Genomic DNA, 27,590 nt, shown 5'->3' on the forward strand with positions numbered 1-27,590 from the left:
ATATGTAGCTTTTTCATTCAACACACTACGGTCACACTGGCGGCAAGTTTAGCATTAGCACTTTGCAATTTGTAAACAAAACAGCAATTCGTTGCTGACAAATGGCCACCTGGACCCAAAATGCGCCCACAGGTGTCAGCAAAAGGAGGCGTTGGAATCTCGAAGGTAACAGCAATCGCAGCAGGCCACAAACATGCGCACAGCACTAAGAAATAATTATGTTTTTAATGCCAATAGATCGTGCGTCGCTCAACAAACTCAAAGAACATATTGCAGAGGAAGGATGTCCTCAGGTGCAGTACGACTTGGGCAAAAAGCTGCTAGAGAATGCAATTGGTAAGTGCTATCTTTAACAACTGCTGTCAGTTTATAAGTACCATCGTCCACAGAACCCAACGTGGCCAACGAGAGTCAAAAGGCGATTCATTGGCTTATCAGCGCAGCGCAGCAAGGACACGAGGAAGCCGTGCAACTGCTCCGGAAATGCTACAACGACGGCAGCGGCATTACAGCCGACAATGCGGACGAAGTGCGTCGCTGTCTGGCCATGACACCGGGCGAACGTGCCGCACGCAAAGCAGCCCGAGAACTCTTTGCCTGCCTCTCGAATGGCAACGAACACATCACACCCAAGCAACTGGAGCGCAAGATGCGTCGAATTTACAACTTGCAACGCAAACGACGCCGCCGTGGCGCTGCCAACGAAGATGCCTCGTCTTCCAACACCGAGGATGACGTCAGCGATTGGGAACGTGAACCGCTGGAAGATGCAGCCACCATTGGACGGGACACGAATGTGAAGCGACGCCGCTTCATCACCGAGGCACAACTGGTCTCAGCAGCCGCCAATTACAGCGCTGGTCGCATGCCCAGTGTGAATGAGACGCTGACGCTATCGGTGCCCCATCCACAGAGCTTGGATCATGTGCCCTGCTTTTATCGCATGATCTTCCATCCGCTCGTCTTCTTTACGCTGCTTTATCATCGCCTCATCAACCTTATCATAGCACTGCCCGCCATGCTGCCGCTGAGTGTGCGTTGCAGCCTCTTGGTGCTGATTGCCTGGTGGAGCACGCTGGCGGACACGGAGCGACAATTGCTACCGCTGATCAGCTACTATTTAAGTCTGGGCGTGATGCTGTGGTCCACTTGTCGCATGCTGAAGACCAAGCAGCAGTTTGTGGACTTTCGCATCTGGTCGGGACTGTTTCTCAGCTACGGGGATCACAACATTGAGGCAGAGATCTCGGAGCAGCGTTTCTTGCGCAACAACATGAAGCCATATCTGTATTATTTCGGCGCTTTCATCTGCAATCTGATTGTCTATCCGCTGGTGACCGACGCATGGCTGCCGCACTCGGAGCTGACCATCATCTCGGGTGCTTTTACCTTCATCACTCTGGGCGTCTTTATGTTTGCCGCATCTCCAGTGCTGCCCGATTGGCTGGTCATTGTCTCATTTGCCGTCAATGTGCTGGCCAAGTATCCCTATGAAATGGATGAAGTCGTGTCCACACACTGGCGTTTCTTGGACCTCCGAGTGCCCACCTTCTCCTCGTTTGTCATTGGCAATGGCATCGAGTTCTGTCTGAATTGTCGCACCGCTCTCTATCTGTTGATACCGCTGCTCCTAGTGCTGCTGGCGAAGCGCTCCAGCTGGCATGGCGTCTACACCTATTTGATACCACACTGCGTCACGCTGAGCTGGCTCCAGGTCTGCATTGTCACCTCACAGAGTGCCACAGTGTTCGGTGCAATGCGCGCTGCTTTGGGACTGGCTGGCGTTGTGCTCTTCCTACCGCTGTTTGGCATTGTGGCGCTGCTGGTGCCCGTCTTTGTGGCCATCGATAGCTTGGGCTTGGCCAGCGAACATCTGCGATGGGGATCAACTGCCATTGCCTGCTCCTTGGTGGTGCTGCTCTCCTGTGTATTGGCTCTTAATCGTGCCACACAAAAGTACATAACAATGTTGCAGGTGAGTTGCTGTCTTCCCTACAATAAATCACTTTATAATAATCGAATTTACAGCTTCTTGTTGGCCTCACCACCGCCTGTATGCTGGTCTTTCCCTATATGACGTCCAGCTTCAAGGATACCCCACGTTACAACGCCGTACCCACCGTCTTGTCCACCTCGAGTGCTGGTCGCCACTCCGTGCCAGTTGCCCTGCAATGGGAGCGCTTCTACGAGCTGTGTGCACAGCCTGTGCAGGAGCAGCCCAACAAGATCAAAGCACAGCTGCGTTGCTCGCATTTAAATGGCATGTTTGTAGCCTGGGAAGGCAAAGTGTCGCAGGTGCAGATTGCTCGAGTGGCCAATGTACTGGAGGATGTAGTGGCCAACTATCTGCCCAATTGGCTAGGCAAACTGTTGCGCTGCGTGCATGGCGAGAACATTGCCAAGCACTTTCAGTGTGATCCCAAGCAGGATGATCAGTGCGTGGAATGGCAGCGTGTCATCAAGGATCTGAGTGCCCAGACGGGACATTGCACGCTGCAGCGTTGGAATCGCTATGAATACGAACTGCTGGTGCAGGTGGCGGCCAGTGGCAGCATCTTGGGACGGTCCACGACCACCGGAGTTGTGCTTCGTGCCCATCATGATTTTGGCAACTTCACACAGCTGTTGCAACGCGGCGATCGCGTCATGTTCTATGGCACTTTGCACAATTCGCGTCTTCTGCCCAACAATGTGCGGGAGCATTATGTGCTTGGGTCTAGTGCTCCTCCTCAGGTGGAGCTGAAGACCATCGAGTGTCTGGATTGCCATAATGCCGCATTGAGCTCGGCGAGCATTCAAAAGGCGGTGCATTCGTCACCAGTGGATGCAAGGATGCAGGATCTGATGCGTGGCATCAAGTATTTGCTGAATGCTCTGCTGAGTCCCTTGATCACATTCAAATAGATGCGATGAGAGAAGCGCTCGAAAGACATTATTATTATTTAGCCATTAGTTGAACAAATCCCTGTTGAGATTGAAGTGAATACAAAATATGTTTTATTGTTAACGTAATTTAATTTATTTGTCGGTTTTCAAACCACCGGGTCTCTGCGCCGTAGAAAGCAAATTAAAGTCGGGTTCTATGTTTATACAAATTGCCTCTTCGAACGTGAAGTTATCATTATCATCGAGGCACAGTTTCTTCATGGCAATAGCAGTTGGTGTCAGCGGAGAAGCATAGTTTCCTTTGGTCTCCTTAGCTCGTTTCTTTTTCTGCTTGGGGACAATGGGTGGCGACAGCAGGGCAGCGTAGTGTTCCTTGATCATTGTTTCCATCGACTCCTCCAAATGACAGTCAATGTCTATGGTTAGTGGATCCGGTGTGTTGATATGTTGCTGGCATGGCTCTGAGCAAATTGGAAATTCTTTGGAGTTTTGCAGCAGTTGTACGCCATCTAAGAGCAGTTGTCGATGGGCCAAGTTTTCAATACCCAACATGATCAAATCACTGTACATTATTTGTTTGCACATTCCAATGGAATTATAGCCGCTCTCTTTGAATCTATCCAAATAGAACTCCATAGTCAGGAGTACCAACCAGTCGCGTACATTTGTTAAGCACATATTTTCAAACTAAAATGAAATCGTAGAGGAAATAATGGCAATCAAATTTTAAGTAACGAACTATTGAAGACAAGGCGCGAGACACAGATTACTAACTCAATGTACTCGATAGTACGTAGCAAATATACCAACTTATCGATAACATTTATGTCATTCTATTGTGAACTTGTACATAAAAACGATATTTCGCTGATGCTGTCGCAGTGAAAATTTGCTGCAATGAATAACAGATAATACAATTAATACCATTAAAAAATTACAAAAGTAAGAAACTGAGGTCAAAGTTTTCAATTTTTCAATAAATATATTCCAAAACACATTAAAGTGTAACCATGTCAGTTGTTTTATTACGGTATATTTGGTATAATTAGCTACCACAAATAGTGTATTTACAAATGAGGACTGCGGTCACGTTGCTGCCGTTGCACTTATTTCTTATTTAAGTGCCGTTGTGCACGGTTGTCGGAACAAAACAGAAACACAGACCGACGAGACGAGTGCTATTGTCGCCCACCTGAGATTGTGTGTGTCGCTTATCTACAAACGGGAATTGCATTAAAAAAAGAGAAGAAACAACACTACCAATTACTACAACATGATACCAACAGTAACGAAAAACTACCAGAACGTGGTAATCAGCACTGGCAACATCATCAACAACGAACTGGGCCAACGCAAATCCAACGAGGAGCTCTACGATGGCCTCAAAATCACACTGCACAGCGATCCCAATGCCGAGCGCGTGGTGGTCGAAATCGACAAGTTGCATGGCCGCGTGCTCTGCGCCACCCAAGAGCTGAACAACAAATTGACGGAGAACGGCCGCAATGAGATAAGCATTGGTGCAAAGATATTCCTCAACAGGCAGTCGACAGAATGCGTTCAGGAGGCCGTCGATGCGCTACTCAACATACTTAATGTGACGCATGTGGACAACGTGGTGCTCGCTTACCATCCCAATGTTGTCAACGCAACGCAAGCGACCACAACACAAGTCAAATCGCCCTGCTCTGAGGGAAATGCCAGCACCACACCAAGCGAGGGCTGGAGTCAACGCAATGGAGAGAAGGGCATCGCCGAACTGAAGGTGCTCTACAAGCAACTGGAGCAGTATGCACAACAACAGAAGATCAAGCAGTTGGGTATCGCGGATCTGGATGCCAAGGCGCTGCAGGAGTTGCATTCGCAAGCCGAGGTGCCTCCAAGCATTGCCCAGGTGAATCTGGCGGCCTGCTGTGTGGTGCCCGCGGATCTTCAGGAATTCTGCAAGGAGCACGAGCTAGTGCTCAACACCCACAGTGATCCCGAGCTGCTGCTGCCCGAGGAACAGTTCGATGGCCTGGCGCCCGGCTACACAATCGATTGGTCACTTCGTTATCAGGTTCATGTTCGTTGTCGTGGCGTTCTCACTGCCAAGGGTTACATTGTTGGTGCCTCGAAGCCAAGTCAGGCCAATAATTGAACTGGAAGCGGATGAGGATGATGATGATGAGGAGAGCAGACTTGTATTTGTTTGTTTGTATTGGCATAGTTCAAAGGTGAATTTTATAGTATATATGGTATATATATTATACATATATATGTAGAGCAAGAGATATTGTATGCACAACGTACGCAAATGTATGTATGTATTTTCTATGTACATCTCATGTACGTTGCTTGTATGCGTCTATGTAATACTTATGTACTTATTGTTTGTTATACAAAACCACGAAAAAAATGAAAGAAAAAACCCAAGCGAAACTGTAAGCGAAATGGCATTCGCTTCTCTTCTTCAATTGAATTCGATTGTGAAAAGTTTTCTGCTATTGTTTTTTTTTTTATTGAATATAAACAATTTTTCTAAAACGAACACAGCTTTTGTTTATTGTTTATTGGGATATTGTTCGGTTTGGTTTAGGGTCACAAAAGTACGCATATTACATGTGTGCGCATATTTGCGTGATTAATACGTATGTAAATAAATAAAAGTATGCAACCGGTTTTGTGAGTGTGTGCTCAACTCAAATCAAGTATACGTCGAGTAACACTCGTTATCTTAATTTCTAAGGGCGCCCGCCTCGCGTAATACGAGTTGTTACACATCATGTAACAAACATCATACAAACATATATACTATATACATGCATATATAGTGTACTATATATTAGTTATGACCCTTTTGAGTCAGACCCTGCAACATGTCTGGCTTTGAGTTCAAAATCACGTGGTGTTGAGCCCACAATGAGACTTGTCATTATTTTAAATTAATAGAATGGCAACAACAATCGCACAAGTAATTGTGTGTAGTATAGGGGCAAATTAGGCACACTACATGCCAAATAAATATTTCAAATATATTACCGGAGGTGCTACCGATAGTCTCAAAACCCCCTCGTAAAATCGGCAAATATAAATAATATGGCTAGTCTAATAATAATAATAAGTTAACTGCCTTGGCAATATACATATATTTTTGACAATATATTTGAATCGCAATCAGCAAAGGAAGGCACTTCAGCTTTATTACACTTAAGGTTATATATGGCTGCTGATTGAGTGTAGAGTGTAGAGTATTTTTCAAGTCGTTGTGACTGAGCTGAGCGAAAAACCATTGTTGTTGGGCTGGATGAATGCATGCGGCAGCAATACGCCAATAAACCAAAGACCTTGCCCCGCTAATACACATAGGATGTATTCATATACGTGTGAATATCGTGTGCATGTGTGTGTGTGTGTGTGTGCTGTGGCATTTAGTTTCTAATCGAGTGGTGGCAAGTGGTGTCGTCATCGCAAAGGCTTAATTAGACACATACTTTGTAAGTACATGGTAAGTAATTGTGGTGAAATTCATTGAATTTATATCCATATGCACAAATATACCACTTTTCTCTATATAGTATTCCCATAATCCATGTGTTTGTCTGTTTGTTCTAAAAACACGACAACAGGCAAATGTCCAAAACAGACTCGAAAAAAAATCGAAAATTTTTTTCACTGCCCCGCTGTGTGAACAGCGACTGCGACTGCGACTGCAGCAGAGGCAGCGGCAGCGACTGAGCCAGAGACTGCGACGTCGTCATGACTTGCTTTTCTAATGACCTGCGTTCGAGCGAGATGGCAATATGCCGCTGCGTAATGTGTGCAAATGAGTCAGACGATAGTTGGTTGCGTTTATCCAGCGATCGTTATGTTTGTGTTTGGTCTTGTTTGGGGGTCAATTTATAGAAGCGACTGGAAATCACTTGCGTTGTATTTCGTCACGGGAAGGGAACGATGACGCATAGACGAGTGTCAACTGCGAAACTTCCCACGGAAATCACACGGAACCAGTTGCCTTACTTCCATGTACTTAAATTTGTGTTAACAGATAAATATTACTTTGCATGTGGGAACTTGAGCTGCTATCAAATTGGCCGAGTGCAGGTGATATATGCGATTAGGTGGGTGTGAGTGTTGTGTGTGTGTGTGCGTGTGTGTATCAGGAAATTGTGATATGATAGAAAGGCCTCGAATCTAAAGAGGCTCTTATCATTGTGATTACGAGCGGTAATTTGAGATTTCAGCTGAAAAGTCAACAACAAATTCCATTTGATTCAATTGCAGATTGTGTCACTCGTCGTATACTTAATATTTGTGATTAATTGTAGTATACAGCTGAGATTTCAATGCATTCTATTTATGTTCTGCATGACTACAGACCGTTCGTCGTATTGCGGGTGATCCTCTGGTGGAATTATAGTTGAGTGAGCATTGATGTGTTGCGATATACATATATTAATAATAATAGAAACCAGTTTCGAAATGACACCATAACAGTTATTAAGTCTTTATTTAAATTAATTGAATAAGTATGCTTTGTATCGAGCATAACTTCTCCCATCATTTGCTTTACACATTTCTTCCTACGTTTCCAGTGTCTCTAAGATAATGCCGTGTATTTCATACAATCATCATTGCATTTGTTGCATTTGTTTTCTTTTTGTTATTGTTGTTACATATTATGGCTGTTGTTGTTTAGTTGTTGTACATAGTTAACACACACCAAAATACACAAAACAGAATCGATTAGGATTGTTTAACATGCAGTTAGTACGAGAGAGTATGAGTTTAACACTTGATAAGAGTTTTACTATCTTATTCATTTACTTAGTTGTTGGGTCAGTGTTTAGTCTAAAGACATTTTTAGCTAATCTACAAACATGTATTATGCATATACATACATACATACATACATATATATTTATTGGTTTAAATATACATACTCGTATATATTTAGCAACTACTTAATCGTACATACATCAACTTTCTGTCTCATTATATAATTTATTACTGGGCACATATGTATAAATCTTTCTATATACATATGCATACTCGTATTCGAACCTTTAATATCTCTTAATTAATTTAGTTACAATTAGATTGCGTCATTAACTAATCTCACCGACATAAATAATACTCTTTTTTGTTCGATAAAAACTTCTTGGTTTCAGTTTTTTGCAGAAAACCAATTGATCTCTTTGGGGACGGACGGCGACTTGTTTGACAATTTAGATTGTTTAATTATGCTTATCAAACGACAATAACAATAGTTAACTAAATCTAGAAATTAAATTCGAATTGTATTTGTTTTTTCTTTTTTCTTTTTTGGGGAGCATTCGTTGTAGTTTTTTTGCTGCTGATAATTTGATCAATTGAACTGAGCAGTTGTATTTCATATATTTTTTTTAGGGATTGCTAATTCCTAGCTATTTTCGTTGCTGATCCTTGACTGACTGTTGTTGAACGCATAATAAAAAACTTTATCAAAATTGTTTAGCCATTCAAAATGAATAAATATTTACAAAAAACATTGTTTTGGTCTTAGTCTCTGAACAGAGATGCGATTATTACGTTTATCATTTTTATTTTATGGACTCATGATGAGGTTGCCGTCAATTTCAAAGTTCAATAAAATATAATGTTAGATGTTACAGTTGTAAGTGTAGTTATCATATTGAACCGAGAGGAAACATTTAACGTTTTGTTCAACTACCATTTTTTTTGTACAGTAAAGACATAGACTTGAAGAACTGCAGCTAATTTACATGTACATCTATTTTTAATATGTTTAATTAGTTCTAGACATCAACTAACTTGTCACATTTAGATAGGTAAAGTTAATGGGAAACTCACACAAAATACAAATACTTCTATCATATATGGATGGAGGTGCTTTAAATGAGGAAGAAGGACATGCAGAAGACAAGCAACAAAAATATAAAAGATCGATACAGAAAATCATCTGGACTAGTTTGCGGCGCTTTGATAGATAGTCTAATCTATAATATAATATCATTTTTTCTTCTTCAACACTTTGTTTTTGTTTTTGTAAATATTTTGTAACTTTAATAGTTCATAGTTTATTTGTTTACAGCTAAAATACATATGTATGTTTTTCTTTTTGTGCACTCCGAATGGAATAGTTATCATTAACGAACACATACACACATCAAGAGAGAGAGAGAGTGAGAGATAGAGTGAGTGAGTGAGTGAGATAGAGAGAGGGTTATTACACTTTAAAACGTTGTTTATTGACATTTGTTCAATAATACTTAATTCTGGTTGCTTGTCTTGCAATTCTTGATATTTAACAGTAGCGACCGTTAATACACATTGTTGTAATACAATAATTTATATATTTATGGTAATAAAAAATCCGTGCGCCTAAAAATGCCACAAAAATACAATCAAAACATTTTGTTCTTGTTTACTAAACTACAAAAATACATCATAGTACGATAAAAATACATACACATATACATCTAGTTAGCTATGTATATATAGTGTTTTATTATATATATATATCATATATTGGTGTAATCGGTTGCACTTAAATCAAGCCATCATCATCATCTTCTAGAAAAACTAACAACAATTCATCATTCTTTATGTGCTATATGTACATCATATATGTGTGTGTGTGTAGTGTGTGTGTGTGTATGATGTAAAAATATTCAAAATATATAATAATACCATTTTCATAATGCATAATTTGTTGTCATTTTGCATACATATAACGCAATGTATGAAATTCAGTCTAATTTGGGGAATTGGTCGTCGAACTTTGTCTGGGAAGAAACAACTAAAGAAATCCAACAACAATACAAGTCTGTCCATGTGTAAGAGTGTGTGTGTGGCTGTGGGTGTGATTGACTTATATACTACACATTTAGATCAAATGCGATTTGCGATTCGAGTGCTCAATGGCTGCGAGTAGCTCGTGCTTCTGCCGCACATAGAGACGCCCCTTCTTCCAGGGACTCTGCAGCTGCAGCGGCTTAAAGTCATCGCGCAGACAACGCTCTCGGGCTCCAATCACTGCGACCAGGCAGAAATTGTCCAGCATATCGGCGCTGTAGATGGGTCCCTTGCTGCCCTTCAGCACCGCTGCCATGTTGAGCTGCTTCACGACCAGATTGATGACCTCGCGTGCCGTTGTCTTCGGGGTCACATGCAGCTTGAGGCTGGTGCCGCTGGCCAAGCCCGTGTTGTAGGCGGTGTACACTTGGATGATGCCCGCACCCGTCGAGCTCTGCTCGGCATTCAGGCTGGAACAGCTGGCCGTGTCCTCTTCGCTGCTCTGATGCACCAGACTCTTGGTCGACGATGCCTTCGAGGTGCTGGCAATCGGTTCCTCACTGCCCACGGGCTTTAGCTCTGGCTGCAGCGCAGAGAGCGAGCTCTTCAAATAGAGTCCACCTTCGCGTAGATTCGCACTCGATGCAGCCTTCACTTTGTACTCGGCAGCAGGCTTCAACGGTTTGTGCTCCAAGTCGGTGGCAAAGGCGCCGCTGCCCGTGCGCAACGAAACACTCGAGCCTCCCAAATAAGGCGCCGAGCTGGAGCTGTGCACAGTGATCAGAGGCGTGGGAATGGGACCAATGTTGGAGCTGGTGCGCTTGCGTTGCGCTGTGGCCGACGCCGGATGGCGCAGCGCCTCGGCCAAGGTGTCGTCGGAACGCGAGGGGGGCAAAGCAAAGACGCTGCTGCTGCCGTCGGAAGCGGAGTCGGCGGCGGAGTAGAAACTGCGTGCTGTGTAGGCGGAGCTCACAGAGTCGCCGCTGTTTTTGCGCAACGAAACCTCAGAGCTGGTGGATGCCGCATACTCATTGCTGCTCACTTGCAGCAACTGTTGTTGCTGCTGTTGTTGGTGTTGCTGTTGTGGCTGCTGCTGTTGTTGCTGCTGCGTTTGCTGTTGCTGATGTTGTGTTGACTGCTTGTCGACAGCATCCACAGCCACAGGCGTTAGCACACTATGTCCCAGATTCGTCTCGGACTTTGAGTGCTCCGGCTTGCCCTGACGCTCGGCCTCATCATTCGCTCCTGGTCCCGGCCAGCTGCCACGTCCCGTCTTGTTGAACTTGGACTCGCGCAGCGGCAACTGCAGCAGCTGTTTGCCCGTTGTTTCGTCGCCACGCACATGCGCAAACTCGAGAATGTCGCGCATGGGCAGCGAAGATTGAGCATGCTTATTCCTTGCGTAGGCCACCACATCCATGAGCCAGCGAACGCTCTTCCACACCAGCGTCAAATTGGCGCTCAGATCCTGCAGTGTTGCCAATCGCTCCTTGGCCGCCTGTAGCTCGCTGCTGGAGAAAGCCTCGCGATGTGAATGCGTTGCCATCGCCGTGTCCAGCTCCAGAATGCACGAGAGACGCGCATACTTCTGCACAATCGCTGGCTGATAGGTGCGCAGGTGAATCATCTCGAAGGCCTGAATACTGAGGCTGGCCAGATCATCGCGCTGCAGTAGCAACTCTGACTGTCCGGGCACTGCGCATGAAGCCTCCACAGAGGGACACACGATGAGGAAGCTAATGTCGCGACTGTGTTCGATCACCTCAACGTCGTAGAGACGATGTGTGGCCGCATCGGCTGGCTTGATGTTCATGCTGGCAAAGAGTCGATGCATTGCATTGCTGAGATCGATCAGAAACAGACTCTGCACCTCGGTCGCAGCATTGTTCCCATTCCCATCGCCGGGTGCACTAAAGTCCAGCCGCAAACGCATCGGATCGCTGTCACTGCGATGCAACGCCTGCCATTCCTCGGCTGTGATGTGACTGTTCTCACGCACCTTGCAGTGGGGCAGCACATTGGGCGTCTTCACAGGCACAACGATCTGTATTTGATCCATTGAGGCCTGCATCTTTAGGTAACCCAAATAGAGACCCGGTTCGAGGCGTTGCAGAGCTGCCTGTTGATAATACAGCTGATCGCCGATGCTAGAGATCAACAGCTCATTAATATTGTAATCCTCGTGGAGTGCACCGAGTTTCTTCTGCAGTTTGCTAACCGGCAGCCAGCGTGAGTTGAGTATGGAAACCGTCTTCTGGCTCTTCACCGACTGCACGCAAGTCAACACCACAGTTCCTTGCGCATCGCGCAATGGTTTATAGTACAGCTGCCCCAGATCGGTGATGCCCAGCGCGGATTGCATTTGACAGACGGCCGACAGCAGTTTGGTGCGAAAGTGCACCGGCGAGGTGAGATTGCGTTCCATATCCGAGCGCAGCGATTTGACATCCTCCCACGTGCAGGCAACCTTCATCAGCCAGTAGTAGTCGATGTGCAGCGCACTCGGATACGATTCGTCTATCTCAATGACGGGCGGAAAGTCCTCACTGGTCACCAGCACCTTGTCATCGCAGTGCACAATGCAGGCGAAGTAGATGCCACTGTGGAGAGTAAAATTTTCAAATTATTAAGTTTACGCAACATAAGCAAGTTATATTTTTCTCACCGTCGCAGCGTCTTTTGAAATTTGGAGGTCACTGAAAATAGCTGTTTGATGGTGGTTTTCTTTTTGGGATTCCTTCGCTGTACGCTGCCTGGATCCAATGTGAGCTCGGAGACATCTGCAGGACGCGCCAACCGCACGGCGGTAAACAAGTTGTCCAAAATGCGTTGGCGACCAAAGAAGCGATCTTCGCGGTTATCCAAATCGCGCCAGGCTAGAGATATAGATAAAAATATTCATGAATAATACGTAAAAATTAAAGTTCAGATAAATAAATGGAAAGTTTTTATCTTATCTTGTCGGACATATAAACTTATATATAGAATATATTTTAGATTAAAGATAATGAAATAAGTGTATAAACTAGCAGCTAGCAGATAAACTTAGATATAGAATATATTTTAGATTAAAAATAATGAAATAAGTTTATAAACTACCAACACAGACACTTTGATATGCATTTTTGTTAGATTTATAGATATATGAAAATTAAGAAGTGATAACAGAACATATTTGAAGATAGCGTAAAAATTGATACTAAAATATACATAGATTGATGTGAAGCAGTTGAAAATATATTCTTACTATAATGTGGATAGTGAAATGCTATATGTATATGACTAAAGTAGATAAAGATACGAGTATAGAAAGAAAAATACAAATCAATAGAGTGATTCAACGGGACAGATACATTTGTTACTTAGTTAGATTTACAGATTAAATAAATAATATATTAATAAAAGGATATATATGTAGTAAGATAAAAACATATAAACATAGACTAATAGACAAAAAGAGGTAGATACTGATATACATATATAAATCATTATTAGATAAATTAAAGTTGCTTTTTGCGCAACGTCATTGTGACGAGGGATTACTGTCAAGAGATACAAAATAAATTAATATCTCTACACGTTTACAGATAGTCAGAGATAAAAAAGTACACAGATCGATGATAGATAAAAAGCTGGCTACTGATAGAATTGTCTACTCACTTGAGGGTGCAACGCTGGCGGGCACAGAGTTTAGATAGTTGCCCCAGCCCTTGACATTGCCGCATGCAGCGCGGAGGAAGTAACGCCGTCCCTGAGTGAGGCCAGAGATGTTGCACTGCGCACCCATGGTGCCATGGAAGCTAATCCAATCGAGCAGCTCCCGCTCGCCGACCACATTGTTGAAGTCCGCGCGTGTTGACCATTGAACTGCGGTTAACAAGCGAAACGTCAAATCAAAGCAAGCCAAAATCCCCAAACCAACCCTAGGCAACCGCAAATCTGTGGTTGACCTCAGGCATATGCACATCCGCTGGTCATGGCCATGGGAATGCGAATGCGAAAACGCATGAGAATGGGATTTGCAAGTGGTTTTACCTTTGAATTTAGTTCCGATGGCGCCCTCGAATGGTTCTAGTATTTGCAAGCTGATGGAATTGTCACCGGTGACATCGACCACCACGGAAGCAGGCGCATCTGGTGGCCTCGCCTGATCCCAGCCGAGGAGCATGCGACGCAGACCCTTCACCCGACGCTCCCAAATGCCAATCTGCTTATCCACCTCGTTGCCAGTACAACCGGTGACCGAGGAACCCGTATTGCCTGTGAAAAAGATAATTCCAATGAATATGGGCTTCAATTAGAGATGTGAAGAGGGCAAGCAGCCACAACACTCACCAATTATGATGCTGGATATCGATGGACGCGATTGGAAGACGGGTGGACATAGTCCCTCCGGTCCGCTGAGATCATGTATACGTGACTCGGCATCTTTGAGCAGACCATTCAGCTTAGTGCCAATGCTTTCCACGGAAACTACACACAGCGCAAAACAACAGCAATCGAGAGGGATTAACAAAAGTCATCATCAATGGCTTATCATTGGACAATCAAACTCTACTCGCACACTTACACTGAGAGCCCTCGAGAGCGCCATGCTGCAAGAGCATCTTGGTCATGGAGCGATTATTGCTGAGCACCGCCACATCCAGTGCCGAGAGTCCATCCGTATTGATGCTGTGGATTACAGAGAATTTGCGTTGAATAAGTGCAGCAATTAACCAGGCACAAAACTTTGCCAAGTTTGTATTAAAGCTTTTCGAGAATTAATTGGCATTACAAGAATATATTTTGTTATTATACTTTAATGAAATTGAGGCAGGCTTAAATAAGAGTTAAAATTGAATAGTAAATTTATTTATAGAAAAGGGTTATTCACATTAAACTGCCGGTGGAAGTGTCACCTGCCTCACTATTAGATTGATACAATAATATATAAAAAAGATGAACATGCATTCCATCGCTAGACTTTAATAAAAGTTGACTAAATTCTCCATTGTCAATATATTTATTATTCTTCCATATGAAAAAGGAGTTCTATATCGGTCAGCGAAAGGAGAGTTTTATACATATAGAGGAAATTTATTTAATCTTTAGACTATAGCAATAATTCTTTAAATTCTTGATATCTATATCGTACCCACATTATCTGTATTTATACCATCTCTAGACTTTAGCAATGATTTCTTGAAAATCTGTTTTTATTAACCTTATGGAAAAAGATATCTGTGTCCGATCTTTTAATATATTAGATTTATTTGCAACTTTAAATTACAATTGAGTAAAAGAATCAAAAAAGTGCAACTGAGGCCTTCATGTTCAAATGAATTTCTGATATTCATCTCTATTCCAAGTTTGATTAAATCTTGAATGTTTTAGAGTTGACCAAAAAGATTTTTTACAAAAGAATATCGAAGAGATTTCTACAATCCCTAAAGTTTAACATTGGCTAATCAAGTTAAGCTTATACTTGAACATAATAAATTTTTATAGACCAAAATATAAATAACTATAAACTTTAATCATTAACTGATTTATTACCTATTGACATCGACATCCGTGGACTCCAGTATGGTGCGTGCCTTGTCCAGATGTCCATTCTCCACGGCCGAAAAGAGCGCTGTGAATACAAGAAATGTGGGTTAGATTAAGATTGATTTATGTGATTAGATTAGAATATATAGATAAGATAGATTAAGAGATTAGAGTTGCAGTTGCAGAGTTGAAGAGATTTTGCGAGCAGTGCGTCGTAGTGTGCCTACCATGTAAGTGGAGATTACTTTGGGTCAGCTTATCCAGCTGTGCCTGGGCAAGCTTAAGCTGCTTCTTGGTCATTTTACTGACACGCGGATGCGGCGTATTGCCCGAGGCAATCTTGGAGCGCAGTTGCACCTGGGCAGCGGCAGAGTTTAGCTTGGAGCGCAGCTCCACAGGCTGACGATTCACCGTGAGCTGATATTGATTGTTGGAGGAAGTGTTTTCATCGACAGCATCAACGGCCAGCGAATGCTCCTCCAGCAGTTCGGGCGAATGATCCTCGTGCTCGTCACGCAACTTGGCATTCTTGGGCTGCGAGTGGCGGGAGATGCAGAGCTGTGGCTGCCCGGACATGGCAGTGGCAGGCGTGGCGTGTGGCGTGGAGTGATGCACCTGCTGAGGCGGCAACAGGAATTCCATCTCTCGCAGATCCTGCGAGGTGCACGAGATCGCAGTCCGCAGCTTGGCTACCGCCGCATGCTGCGACAGTTGCTCTGACCAGCGAAAGGCGCTGCTCGGTGGTGACAGCAAGGTAGCTGGATAATAGGTGGGATAGTTGTCCTGATTGTTGTTCTCCTGATACGAAGCGTTGCTTTTGTCGCGCAGTCTCACAGACTCAAAGGTATCACTTTCACTATGTTTGTTGTGGGGCAGTAAGTTGTCTGAATGGCGAGGGGGGAGACGGAATTCATTTGGTGGGGAGGAAAGAAATCATAAGTGAAAAAATGTTGTAAATAAAAAGCGCTTTTAATTAAAATGAAAGTTAAACAGAAATTATGCATAAATACTATTTACAAAGAGTGTGTAAACATAACCAACTGCCCGATGTTTGAGTATGTGTGTGTCGTTGTGTGTTGTTGTGTGTAGACGATAATTGCACACAATTGCAATTAATTAATTAATTATTAATCACAAATGCTCAACGCTATTTCGCATTTTTGCCTTTGTTTGTTTGCTTTGCGTTAAATGACCGAATGACCAAGCCAATTACCTAGATTATTTATGCACGAATATATTTTTTGAGCACAGCGTTTTCTGTTATTGTATGGGAGTGTGTTGTGAGTGGGTGTAAGTGTGTTGTGTGTGTGTTATGTGTGTGTAACATGCACTTAAGCAGCGCTTGATTAGAGAGATGGCCAAACAAATAGCGAATGGATATATAAAGTGAACCCACCTAACCGAAAAGCAAGCTATTAAGAGATGCAGTCCCTCTTTTCTATACCCATTCCGATTCCCATTCCCAACCCTCATCCAATTCCAATTCCAATGGCAACCCACATCATGCTCTTAATTAAGCGAGTAATTTGGAGGCCAGTCTTTAATTGGCCCACAAATGTGGGTGGCTCTTGCACGCTTACCATCGATTGTGGCATAGTGACTGTTGCTGTTGCTGCTGCTGCTATTGCGCTGACTTCGACCTGGCGATGGCAACGTTGCCATCATCGTCATCGTAGCAACGGTAGGAGCAACTGAGGCAGCAGCTGACACGCTTGTTGGCGACTTGAGCTGACAGAACTTGGTGAGCTCGTTGAGCGTGTGAAACGATTTCTGGCGTATGAAAACCGCCGGAGAGCGCAGGCAGCTGCTCATCTGCAGCTTCTGCGGCGTTGAGCCACCGTTGTTGTTGTTGCCCTTGTTGTTGCTATCGATCTGGTAGCATCTGCAACATCATAATACCATTAATGTCGCATTCGTCCCAATCCGAAAACTCCGGCAAAATGTTTACCGATTTATGTTTATGTACGAGTATTTCTGTATTTCTCTGTATTGTGTGGTTTGCCTCGCTCAAATTGAATATTTAATTATGGGGATTGTTATGGGATTTCTGGCATTTAAGTATTTATCCATTTATCCATTTGACCATTTGGTCATGTAACCGTTGTAGCCCAACAACAACAACAACAACCTTGGCCAAAAGTGCCAAACAAATGCCATTGTTGCCGCTGATTAACCCATTTAAATGGCCAACGGGTTTTTGGGCATGCCAATCAATACTCTCATTGCATTCATAAATTGTGCAGAACTCTAGAATTTTGGTTATTCAATGCCGATTTGGCATTGACATAGAATATTTAATGAAATCAGAGAAACTTTTGGCACGTTTTCGAATAATTAATTTTGGAATTATGAAATTTCATAAAATTGTGATATTTCACGAGAACGCAACGGAAAGTGAAGATAATTTGTTAATGGATTTATTTAAGAGAATAAATTTTATCTTTTCATAGAGTAGGATTTCATCACTTAAGCGAAAACAACTCTTGAAGAGAGAGAACCTTTTGCGGATAACTTCATAACAAAAGTAAGATCAAATCAATACTCTACGGCCACAACTAATTCACGAAGAATAATCAAAAGAATGTATCATTTACAGGTAAGCAAGCGAAACCCTTAAGTTCGATTCTCATTTACATTACAATTATTGTCACCTTCATCCCTATCAAGGATACTCTGTAATTATCAGAGTTGAATCTTTCACAGCAACTTTTTGATATACATACATAATGTACAAAAAATATATGTAAATTTACAACCTTTTATCAGAATTCTTCAATCGCATTACAAAGATAAGACACAATTCCCCTACATACAAAGGCAAATTACGGCAGATACACTGCTTGCAAGCAGTTCATTGACAAATCCACCGTGTGAAACCGACTGAGTTTCAGAGTCTTTGACGGGATAACTTGATTGATGCTCATCGAGTTGATTGACACAGCTGATTGACCTGAATTCCAGTATTTAAATATCGCACAAAAAATGTCGTTAAAAAGCTTTTAGCCATAAACACTTTAATCTATGCACTTTACTACACAACAAAAAAGCGAATTATGCAACTGTTTGAAATGCAAATCGAATGCTTAGCTATTCGGACACCTACGACTGTTCAGATATGGCATCGGTTTCCTTATCGTGGCCGTGCGCATGCGCGTTGATCCATAGATGCCCTGCTGGGCGTGTCGTGTGATGTCTGCCAGCACTGAATCCGTTTTGTTGTTCTTCGGCGACTCAATGCACAGAGTGCGCTCCAGATCCGAGTCGAGTGTGGCCTGCGGTGCCAACTTGGGACTTCGACAATAGCTCTCGGGTATTTGCAGCAGTTTGCATGCCTTGCGTGGCAACGAAACACCAACGGGCAGCGACGACATCAGCTGCTCAATGCCAAGTTCATGATCCGAGTGCTGCATGGCTGATTTCTTGAGCGGCACAAACTCTCCCTTCACTTTGGTTACCACGGTAACCGCATCGATGTCCTGCCACAAACGCAACGCTTTCACAACTTTCGATTTATGCAGAGCTCTTTTACTGTTGTTGCTGCTGCTTATGCTGTTGTTGCCACTGCGACTGCGTGAATGCAAATGGGCGCGCAGCTTAAAGGGCGATTGCATCGCCAGGGCGGGGCTATGAAGTTTGCTCTTCAGACGCCGCAGGGAGGCACGCATCGAATGTGAGCGACTCAGTGCTGGCAGCTCGTCCTCATTCTCGTTCTCATCCTGTTCGCTGTCGTTGTTGTTATCAAGCAACTGTTGTTGTTGTTGTTGCTGTTGTTTCTCCTTGAGCTTGGCATAAGTGCTCATGGCACGGCGACGTTCCATATTTATGGCTGCGCTTTGCTACGCTTGATTGATTAATTTTTCATTAAAAAACAATGAAAATGCCTGAACACATTTTTCACATATTTTTCACTGCTTTGTTTTGTTTTCGTTTTTTTCCCCGTTTCACAGTTTCGGCGTTTTATGGTAGGATTTTCCGTAGTGTGCGTTGCTCTCTGACAAAATGTGAACTGAGGCAGCAGACCGAAAGTGATTCGATTGTCAACCCCGGTAGGACCCTGAACACGCTCTCTCTCTCACTCTCTCTCTCTGATTCTCGCTCTCCGGTTCTCCTTTCAACTTATGCATGTGCTGTACATAAATTATGCACTCAATCTGCAGGGTTAGGTAGCCTCAATCTCTCTCCCTCTCTCAACGCTCAACGCTCAACTCTCAATTCAACTACCTAACCCCTGAGGAAATATCACTCGTTCCGCTCTCTCACTTGAAATGGACTTGATCCCTGATTTATATAGTCAGCGTTTGCTTGTTTTTAAATTTAGCCGGCAAGTACTCGCAGTACCTGCGGCCTTTTTGTTTCACAGGAATTCCTGCTTAGTCCTTCCTCCTCCCATCTTCCGTCGCGCGTCTGCCAACGCGCTAGACAATTAAGGCGGCATTTCCGAAATCGTAAACCTAACAAATAAGTTGCTTGTCTGCCTGTCTGTCAGCAATGCCTTAGTCGTTGTTGTTGTTGTTTTTGTTGTTGTTGTAGGTGTTTTGGGGCTGTCTTCGAGTTGTGCGCTGATTTATCGAGCGTGCCGCACTCGGCACTCAGCACTCGGCAGAGCATTGTCATCAGCTGTATCAGCTGTGGCACTGAATTGAAAATAACAACGGGCAACTGGCAATGCGCACTTGGAATTTTCAAGTGGCAACACGACGCGGCACCGATTAGCCCAATGCGTAAAAGTGAAAGCTAATTGGAAAGAGGTTACCCTACTCTAGGGTGGCACTATTTCGCAATCAAGTTGGTAACAATTTGCACCCTGAAAATTTCCCTTTTGCTCGCATAAGTAGACTGTAGAATATTTTGCATATTTCCTAACTAATTCAGCACTGTTGTCAAGCGCACCTCTATTTGCTCTGCTCTGACAGCTGTAATATGTTAATTTGATGGAATCATAAGTCTTGTCATTGCAATTTCTGGACGATCCCAAACCGGTTGCCATGACATGTGGCCGGGATGTCCATTCTCTTGCTAATTTTAGACATTGTCTCATCATTCGTATGCATAAATAACTAAGCAGACTTGATAATAAATGAATGCTGTGTTTGGGCAATAATATCAAAATTTAAACACAACATGTGAATAGTTATGTTTACGACGAAATCATTTCTTCATTGTTTTTCGAAAAAAAATCTACACGGTGTTTTATTTTTGTTGTTTTTGTTGTGTTTGTGCGAGGTCAGTGCCGGCGGCTAAAAGTCCGACTCGAAATTGAAAATACAAAATATTTCGAGCTCGAAAACAAGCTTGATATTTAGTGTGACGCATTCATCGCATCGCATCGCTTGGCTAGGTCTAATAAGAGGGCAGCTCCAATTGCTGAATCACGAATTTCACACAAACACAACAAAGCAAAAGCAAAGCAACAGCAAACATAGATTATATGTGAATAAAGCCATAATTAGGGTCCCAAAGCTGACCTTCAAATCGCGTTGACAAATACAAACAGAGAGAGAGAGAGAATGTAAATAGCATTAATTTCGAGATAATATTTGCGGCTCAGCTTTGCTTCTTGGAAAACTATTTATGAGTCAAAAGTTAATCAGAACTGTGTGATTATTACAAGTCTCTCATCTCATCGAAAGGTTTGAAATGAGATTTGACATTGAGCGGAACATCTAATCCAGTACAAATTCAATTAATTAGTTAAGCTCGTTTGCAGCTAAGCTGCTGCCTCAGGCCACACATATATTTTTTTGTCTAAGCGGCCTGTCATCACCCTAGCACGTTCCTAATAAACTCTAAGCTTTTTGACAGATATTATCTTCTCTGGGCTCGGCTCGGGCAACTTGACCCCGGCACGAAAGTGAACCCAGAGACCTACTAAACTGTCAATTGCGAGCGTGCAATAAATAAAAATTACTGGTCCATAACCGTTGAAGAGATCCAAGTACTTGCTGCAAACAGCTGCAGGCTGCGTGACTAGCAGGTATCCTATAAACTGGATTCTAGAGCCTTTACGAGTATAATATTCTTTAAAATCAAATAACCATAAAAGTTATGTATGGTACTAAAATGTATAGAAAATATTAAGACAGACGCGTAGATATCCTTCAAAACAGAAATTGGAAAATACTTTTAAAGTTTAGTTAATTATGAGTATCCGTATAATAACAAGACATATTTTCTATTCAAATCTAATTTAAGTTGTGCATACTCTTCACACTCATTAATGCTACAGGGTATAAGTATATAGAAGAGCTGTGAGAACATTAAGCTTGCAATTGCATGATAATAAAATTTATGAAGCTACGCAGCGCTAAATTGCCATTGCCCAACATAAATCACAGCGCACTGTCGCTAGCCGAGTCAAAGGTCACATCCCAGGCGTGAGTTGGAAGCCTAGAGAGAGAGAGAGTGAGATAGAGAAGCGCCAAAACAACTTAATCCACTTAATAGGGGCGACACAGCAGATACTGGGCGATGAGTGCAGGTCCTGCTTGGCTGGCCACTCAGGCGTGAAAACACAGGACAACAGACGACGAGACGAGCCACCGAAAAGCACAAGGGGGCAAAAGGAGAACGGGAGACGTCAGATCGCATTAAATTATGCCGATTTTATCTTGCATTTCGTGCTGTCATAATTGTCAAATCTACCACACATTAAACCCAAGACAAGCGACGACCGACGAGCGACGACCACTGAGAAAGCATTTTGACTTCATTTAAATAAATTTGTCGCTTCCTCAATAAAACCAACCAAAAAGGCAAGAACTCTAAAGCACTCGGTTCACTGGCTCCACAGTCGACAGTCTTAGAGGGTGAAAGGGGACGGGAGGGATTCTCTCTGACAGTGTCGGGAAACTGAGTTTAAAGTGACGTAGCAAAAAGCATATTTTATTTTATGTCTTTGTAAAATATGAAATCGCATTATGACTGAGAGACAAGTAAAGCAGCTCTCGACTCCCCATTTTTCTCACTCCTCTTTGCATCACACTCGACTTCAGCGGAAACGCCAATTGAATTTAAGTAACCAGACATTATGGATAGATAAATAGTAGTAGAAGAAGACACACACACACACACACTCTGTGTGTGTGTGCTTGCGGATTGAATAAAGGCCAGTGATAAATCTTTTTTCGCTTGACCTTTGTCTCACAATCAGTCGGAGCATTTAATTCTCAGTTCTGTTGGTTTATTCACTTCTCTCTCTTCCATTCTACGTTGGCTTATTGCGCCAAATCAGAAAACAGCAAAACTAATGTATTCATATTAATCAGATATGCAAATCGCAGATGCTTTTTGCAGTCCCAAATGAAAATGTGCCACAACCAAAAAAAAAAAACTTTGGATGTTGACAAAAGTAAACGAAGAGTAACAAGAACCGAAATTTTAATGCTCTCACAATTATAGAAGGAGAGTATTAAATGAGTTTGTGGATTAAGTTAAAATTAAAGTTGGTTGAATAGTCAACAGAAATATCGTAATCATTTCACAAAAAAATGTTTTATAAAGTTTTCATACTATTTTTTGGTATCTAATTTATGAAGTAGAAATCTAAAACTTTGTTAAATAAAATAATATTTCTTTAAACTTGAACAAATTGTTATGCTTTTAGTTACTCAGATAAAAATCTTGAAATGTCTATCAATTATTTATAATGTATTCATATAAACAGAATACAATATATGCAAGCCATCTTCTCCATATGTTTCTTATTTCCTGATAAGCTTTGACTACTCTCTCTGTGTTGAAATGATAATAAACATTTTTTTGGCCGGGTCTTCACTTCCTGTGACCGCCCCTAGAATTTTCTCAATTGTTGTTTTTTTATTTAGCCACAATTCCTTTTGCTGCTCTGCGGGAAAACAAACACAAAACCAATAAGCCAGCGTTTAAAATTATGCAAATCGCGCCCGATTTGCACAAAGTTCCCTTTTTTTTTTGGGTGTGTGTGTGTTTGTGTTTGTGTTTGACGGGTCAAGGCGCAAATCTGGCTTGCATATAAAACCAAAAACCAAAAAAAAGGATTTCAATTTGATGTCGACTCTAATTGAAAAGTTTTGCGTGTGTGAGAGAGAGTGCAGAGTGTGCGGGCCAACTATTAACTTGGCTATTATTACAAGCAAGAAATCTGCAGTTAAGGCTGTCAATTGGCCTTTTGTTGACTTGGGGGCCCAGACAAGAGACCGATGCGGGTCAATTTATGAGCTAAATACAGATTTAAAGATTGATAAAAGGGAAACAATTAAGTGCAGCATAAAATTGATTGGTCACTCGGGTCGAATTTCGAATGTCTGCTCGTTGGGAATATGCCCTCTCTTTTGCTGTCCTCCAGACTGTAACTTGCATGTATTTGGGTCACAGCAGCCGTGGAATAAATGGTATATAAGCTATGTATGTGTGTGATCAGCCCTTTGACCTTTGTGGCTATTAAGTTCAAAAGTCGCACAAGTTTCTTTTGCTGCGATACCATTTGACATATATATGTTGTGTATATATATCTATGACTATTGCTGTCCATTTGCATGTGAGAGTGTGCGTGTGTGGTTGCCAATCCGGATGTGTGGGGGATGTGTGTGAGTGTGTGTGTGTGGGGTGCCCCGCCACATGTGAACGCTACGTGCTAATGGCACTCTTTGAGGCCGACAGCGACAACGGCAACGACAACGTGACGAAATGGAACCCAAACTTCAATAGAAGAGAGAATAGAATCGAAATCACAGCAAAGAATGGCCAAGAATTGGCGTGAGGCACAATAACAACAAAGCGTTTTCATTTATATTGTTCGATTTAAAAGATTTTTGATTGATTCAAGGCGCTTATCTGCTGCTTTGTAAAACGATTTCTTTCGCAGCACAACCTTTGAAATCACAGACACATACACACACACACACATGCCATCAAATGAGGTAACCCAAGACAAGACCTTAAGGTCAGAAAGAAAAAAAGCTGTGACGCTTCCGTTTACCTATTTGCATGGCTCGATATTTTTGATTAAAAAATTCCAGAGGCAAAGCAAATCGATGAGACTTCTTTTTGTTTTTTTCTTACTCTTAATGAAGTTAATTGCAAACAGTACTCAGAACGTAACTTGAAACTTGAAAACAGAACAAATAAGTCATATATAGTGCAGGAAAACAGCGTTTGGAGTCTTGGCATTTTCTTTATTGCTCAAAGAGTTGCCCCAAAGGTGTTATTAAGTTTTCGCTCGTTGGCTCTTTCATTTGTACCATTTGCTCTCGGCTGCTGCCTTCAATTGCATTTCAAATTGCCGCTGAGATATTGGCAGAGCACAAAGCAAAATGCAATCCAGCCCACGCATGACGTTACAATTGGCTTTCCTTCGCAGCTACTTGGCATTCTTACTATTTGCAGACATTGCATAATACCTGAGTAGACAGTAAACAAACAAAAGAGTAGATACAAAAGTATCTATGTATATGGAACGGCATGTCACAAGAAACCTGCTTATCATTAAATATTCAGGTAAGAAAACTTTTTTTTTTGTTGCTTATCAGTCCGAAACTATTAAGTTCCTCTAAAGACATAAAAGTTGTTTTTCAAACTGTGCGATAAGCGATAAACAAACGCTACACAATAACTTGACAAAAACGGAACTGAACTTTAAGGTTGTGCAGAGCGCCACAACAAATTTGAGATGAATTACTTTTTAATCAAACATTTAAAACTTTTTAATAAGCAAAATAAAATCAAAATAAATATGAAAAGACGATGTGGGGGCGCACAACTTTCGCTGTGGGTCGAGATCTAAGTGCACTTAAGTACAGGTCACAGGGGAGTGCAATCTATGGGGGGTGGCAAATAGGGGAGGCGACTTCAGCTTAAAGCTTTTGCGCAAAAACTTTTTCCTCATTTTTCTTTCAAAACTAAACGAAGACGAAGTGCGGTAGGCACGCGTGCTCGACTTGTAGGTACCTTGTAAATAGTTTCGAGTAGCACATTAGACAATATTGTAGTGATTTCATTTTTAAAGGGTATATTTTAGCAACTGTTAGGGAAACTTTTTTGATTTTTGAATTTTCGTTTTCTTTTAAGACTTCAAGAACTTATAGCTAGCAAATAGTTTCGAGCCATAAATTAGCTACTTCTTTTTTTACAGGGTATATTTCAGCTACTGTTTTGGACACTTTTTGGAATTTTGTTTTGAACAACAAGCCAAGTTGAAGCTCTGCAATTTTAATGGTCAGTTTGAGGTTCTCAACATGGCCAGCGGGTGCCAATTTTGGACTTTTAGCTGCAGCTGCCGCAAAACGAAACAAAAACAAATACGAAAATGAAATGGAAAACAACACAAAAGACAACAGACAGTGCAGAAACAAAAACAAAAACAAATACGAAAAGAAATGCGAAACCGAAACCAAACTGAAACCTGTAAAATAACTGTGCAAAAAAAAGGCAGCAAAGACATCTCTCGACTCGGATGCGACTTTCTTGAGATGTGAATAAACTTTTGAAAGGCATCTGGAAAAGTGTCTTGCCGTAAAGTAAAAAAAATGTTGCAATAGTTCAAGTTTTTCATGGCGTTGCATATTTTAGCCACAAAGTTGCAGACAGTAATATCAGTGTAAATGTGTTTGTGTTGTGGTTGCCTCTGTGTGTGTAAGTAACTTTATGTGTGTGTATGTTGTGCTTACCTGTTCATTGTGCGGCGTACTTAAAATTGCAACACAAACAACTTTAATGAAAACGACGTTGACGTTGACGACGACGACGACGACGTCGCGGCGGCTACAAAAACTGCGAAAACAGCAACAACAACGGAAAAAAATAATAAGAAAAAAAGAACAACCAAAACAGAAGAAGGAAAAAAAAAAACAAAGTGAGCAACCCGTAAAGCTCTTTACAGCTTGTAAGCAGCGAACGGGTGTGTGCGAAAGAGATGCAGTTACTTAGGGTTGCCACTGAGACTACGACTTGCTGTAATTATGCTGCACTTTGTTGTTTTTGCTGCTGCTCTTGCTGCTTTTGCTGTTTCTGCTGCTGCTGTTGCTCTGGCTGCTGTTTCGAGTCACTCTGATAGACACGTGAGTAAATTAGTTGCAGTCAAGTTGATTTCTCGCACAATAGACAAGACAAAAGCAAAAGTTCACTTTCGCTGCAGTTGTTTCTGTTTCTGTTGCTGTTGTAGTTGTAGTTGCGCGTGCAAATAATAACAACAATTGGACACGCAATGCAATTACACTTAGATCTGCTGCTGCTGTTCATGCTGCTGCTTTGCTGCTACTCCTACTACATATTTTTATTTTATTTTTTTGCCTGCTGTCTCTCTGCTGTAAATTGCTATTTTACTGGCACGTAATATTTAATTAACATTGCAGCGGCAGCAAATGCCAGTAGCAATGGCAGCAGCAGAGGCAGCTTCGTCAACAGCAGCAATTTCTTTTGCCCTGCGGCAAGTTTGTTGTCGTTGTAGTTGTTGTTGTTAATTTTCTTGTCGGTTTGCTGCTTTAACGTTTCTTTTTTAAACGAAAGCGACGCGTTTAGTTTTTGACACTGCTCACTTCGTACTTGGCAACAACAAAAGCCACTCACTGGTGTTTCGTTCAGTTTTTTTACGCTCTCGTGATCTCTCTGGCTCTTGCTCTCTTTAAACCAGCAACACACACACGACGACACAGGTAACTCTCTCTCTCTCTGTCACTCTCACGCACACACACGCGCAGCCGCAAACAGGTAGTTGAAGAAACTCAACGAAGCAGAAACGAAACGCAGAGGGTCGCGTTTTTTACACATACTTGTAGCTTGCTTTTTCTTTTCCTTTTCGTGTTGTTTTGACTTTACAATTTCTCAATCAATTGCTGCGATCTTTGATTCTTAATCATATTTGTTATACACTTTGTTATTAGACACTGCACAATTTGATATTCGATATTTAGCAAAGATCGTTTCTTATTTGTTTGTTATTTGAAAACACAACCGACGCGCAGCGCGCTGCGCTCTCAGCAAAAGTCGCTAGACAACTGAAACTGAAGTTGTTGCGGTTGCAGTGACGACAATCGATGGCTGAGCTAAGGCAGCGCGTCAACGTCTTGAACGAAAGAGCGTAGTGGTCAGCGCTGCACAGTTAGATCAGACGGCAGTCAAGCGCTCTCTTTTGTGTTGGCGTTGACGGCGACGTCGGCGTCTGCGTTGGCGTTGCCATTTCGTGGAATTGAGCAGCGATAAATGAGTGCTGACGATCGTATTAAGCTTTTCTTTTTTGCCGTCTTTTTTTGCTATCATTGCAAAGCTTCCGATGCAGCTTCTGTAATGCTCCCAGGGGGCAGGCTGGTGGCCTTCAAATGCAACATTTTTTTGCGGAAGTTGGCGATAATGCAAAACCAGTTATTTCTTTATTTTTTTTTATGGCTCTTGATATGATATTGATTTGTTAAATTATATGCAAA

General features: G+C 42.3%; 4 protein-coding genes across 10 annotated transcripts in view; 2 read left to right on the forward strand and 2 right to left on the reverse strand.

Annotated features, from left to right (window-relative positions):
• The first annotated feature begins 12 nt into the window (after positions 1 to 12).
• Positions 13 to 3,007, forward strand: LOC117573466 (wolframin). Its single transcript, XM_034256691.2, has 4 exons — positions 13 to 165; positions 238 to 336; positions 390 to 1,975; positions 2,029 to 3,007. Exons 1-4 carry the CDS (start codon positions 102 to 104, stop codon positions 2,902 to 2,904), a joined length of 2,625 nt encoding a protein of 874 aa, XP_034112582.1. The 5' UTR covers positions 13 to 101; the 3' UTR covers positions 2,905 to 3,007.
• Positions 3,008 to 3,018: 11 nt separating this feature from the next.
• On the reverse strand, positions 3,019 to 3,720 carry LOC117573468 (uncharacterized). Its single transcript, XM_052006882.1, has 2 exons — positions 3,697 to 3,720; positions 3,019 to 3,573 (listed from the first exon to the last, which is right to left on the reverse strand). The coding sequence occupies exon 2, from the start codon at positions 3,562 to 3,564 to the stop codon at positions 3,019 to 3,021; it is 546 nt and encodes a 181-aa protein (XP_051862842.1). The 5' UTR covers positions 3,565 to 3,573; positions 3,697 to 3,720.
• A 283-nt stretch (positions 3,721 to 4,003) lies between these two features.
• LOC117573467 (glutamate--cysteine ligase regulatory subunit) lies at positions 4,004 to 5,416 on the forward strand. Its single transcript, XM_034256692.2, has one exon. It carries the CDS (start codon positions 4,160 to 4,162, stop codon positions 5,024 to 5,026), a length of 867 nt encoding a protein of 288 aa, XP_034112583.1. The 5' UTR covers positions 4,004 to 4,159; the 3' UTR covers positions 5,027 to 5,416.
• Positions 5,417 to 8,284: 2,868 nt separating this feature from the next.
• LOC117573733 (uncharacterized) overlaps positions 8,285 to 27,590 on the reverse strand; it is a 37,576-nt gene continuing 18,270 nt past the window's right edge. The window contains exons 1-11 of one of the 7 annotated variants that reach the window (XM_034257109.2): positions 26,940 to 27,152; positions 25,839 to 25,941; positions 16,776 to 17,077; positions 15,423 to 16,079; positions 15,202 to 15,280; positions 14,234 to 14,337; positions 13,999 to 14,136; positions 13,699 to 13,923; positions 13,324 to 13,530; positions 12,329 to 12,539; positions 8,290 to 12,263 (exon numbers count right to left, since the gene is read on the reverse strand). In XM_034257109.2, coding sequence (XP_034113000.1) covers positions 9,755 to 12,263; positions 12,329 to 12,539; positions 13,324 to 13,530; positions 13,699 to 13,923; positions 13,999 to 14,136; positions 14,234 to 14,337; positions 15,202 to 15,280; positions 15,423 to 16,079; positions 16,776 to 17,077; positions 25,839 to 25,846 — 4,440 coding nt within the window. In that variant the 5' untranslated portion in view covers positions 25,847 to 25,941; positions 26,940 to 27,152 and the 3' untranslated portion in view covers positions 8,290 to 9,754. Of the gene's footprint in view, positions 12,264 to 12,328; positions 12,540 to 13,323; positions 13,924 to 13,998; positions 14,137 to 14,233; positions 14,338 to 15,201; positions 15,281 to 15,422; positions 16,080 to 16,775; positions 17,078 to 18,298; positions 19,121 to 25,838; positions 25,942 to 26,939; positions 27,153 to 27,590 lie in introns of those variants that run through there. The other 6 variants (XM_052007253.1, XM_052007254.1, XM_034257108.2 and 3 more) reach the window with 6 other exon arrangements.

The sequence above is a fragment of the Drosophila albomicans genome, chromosome 2R (genome assembly GCF_009650485.2).
Source record: "Drosophila albomicans strain 15112-1751.03 chromosome 2R, ASM965048v2, whole genome shotgun sequence".
In the NCBI taxonomy this organism is placed as follows: Eukaryota; Metazoa; Arthropoda; class Insecta; order Diptera; family Drosophilidae; genus Drosophila; species Drosophila albomicans.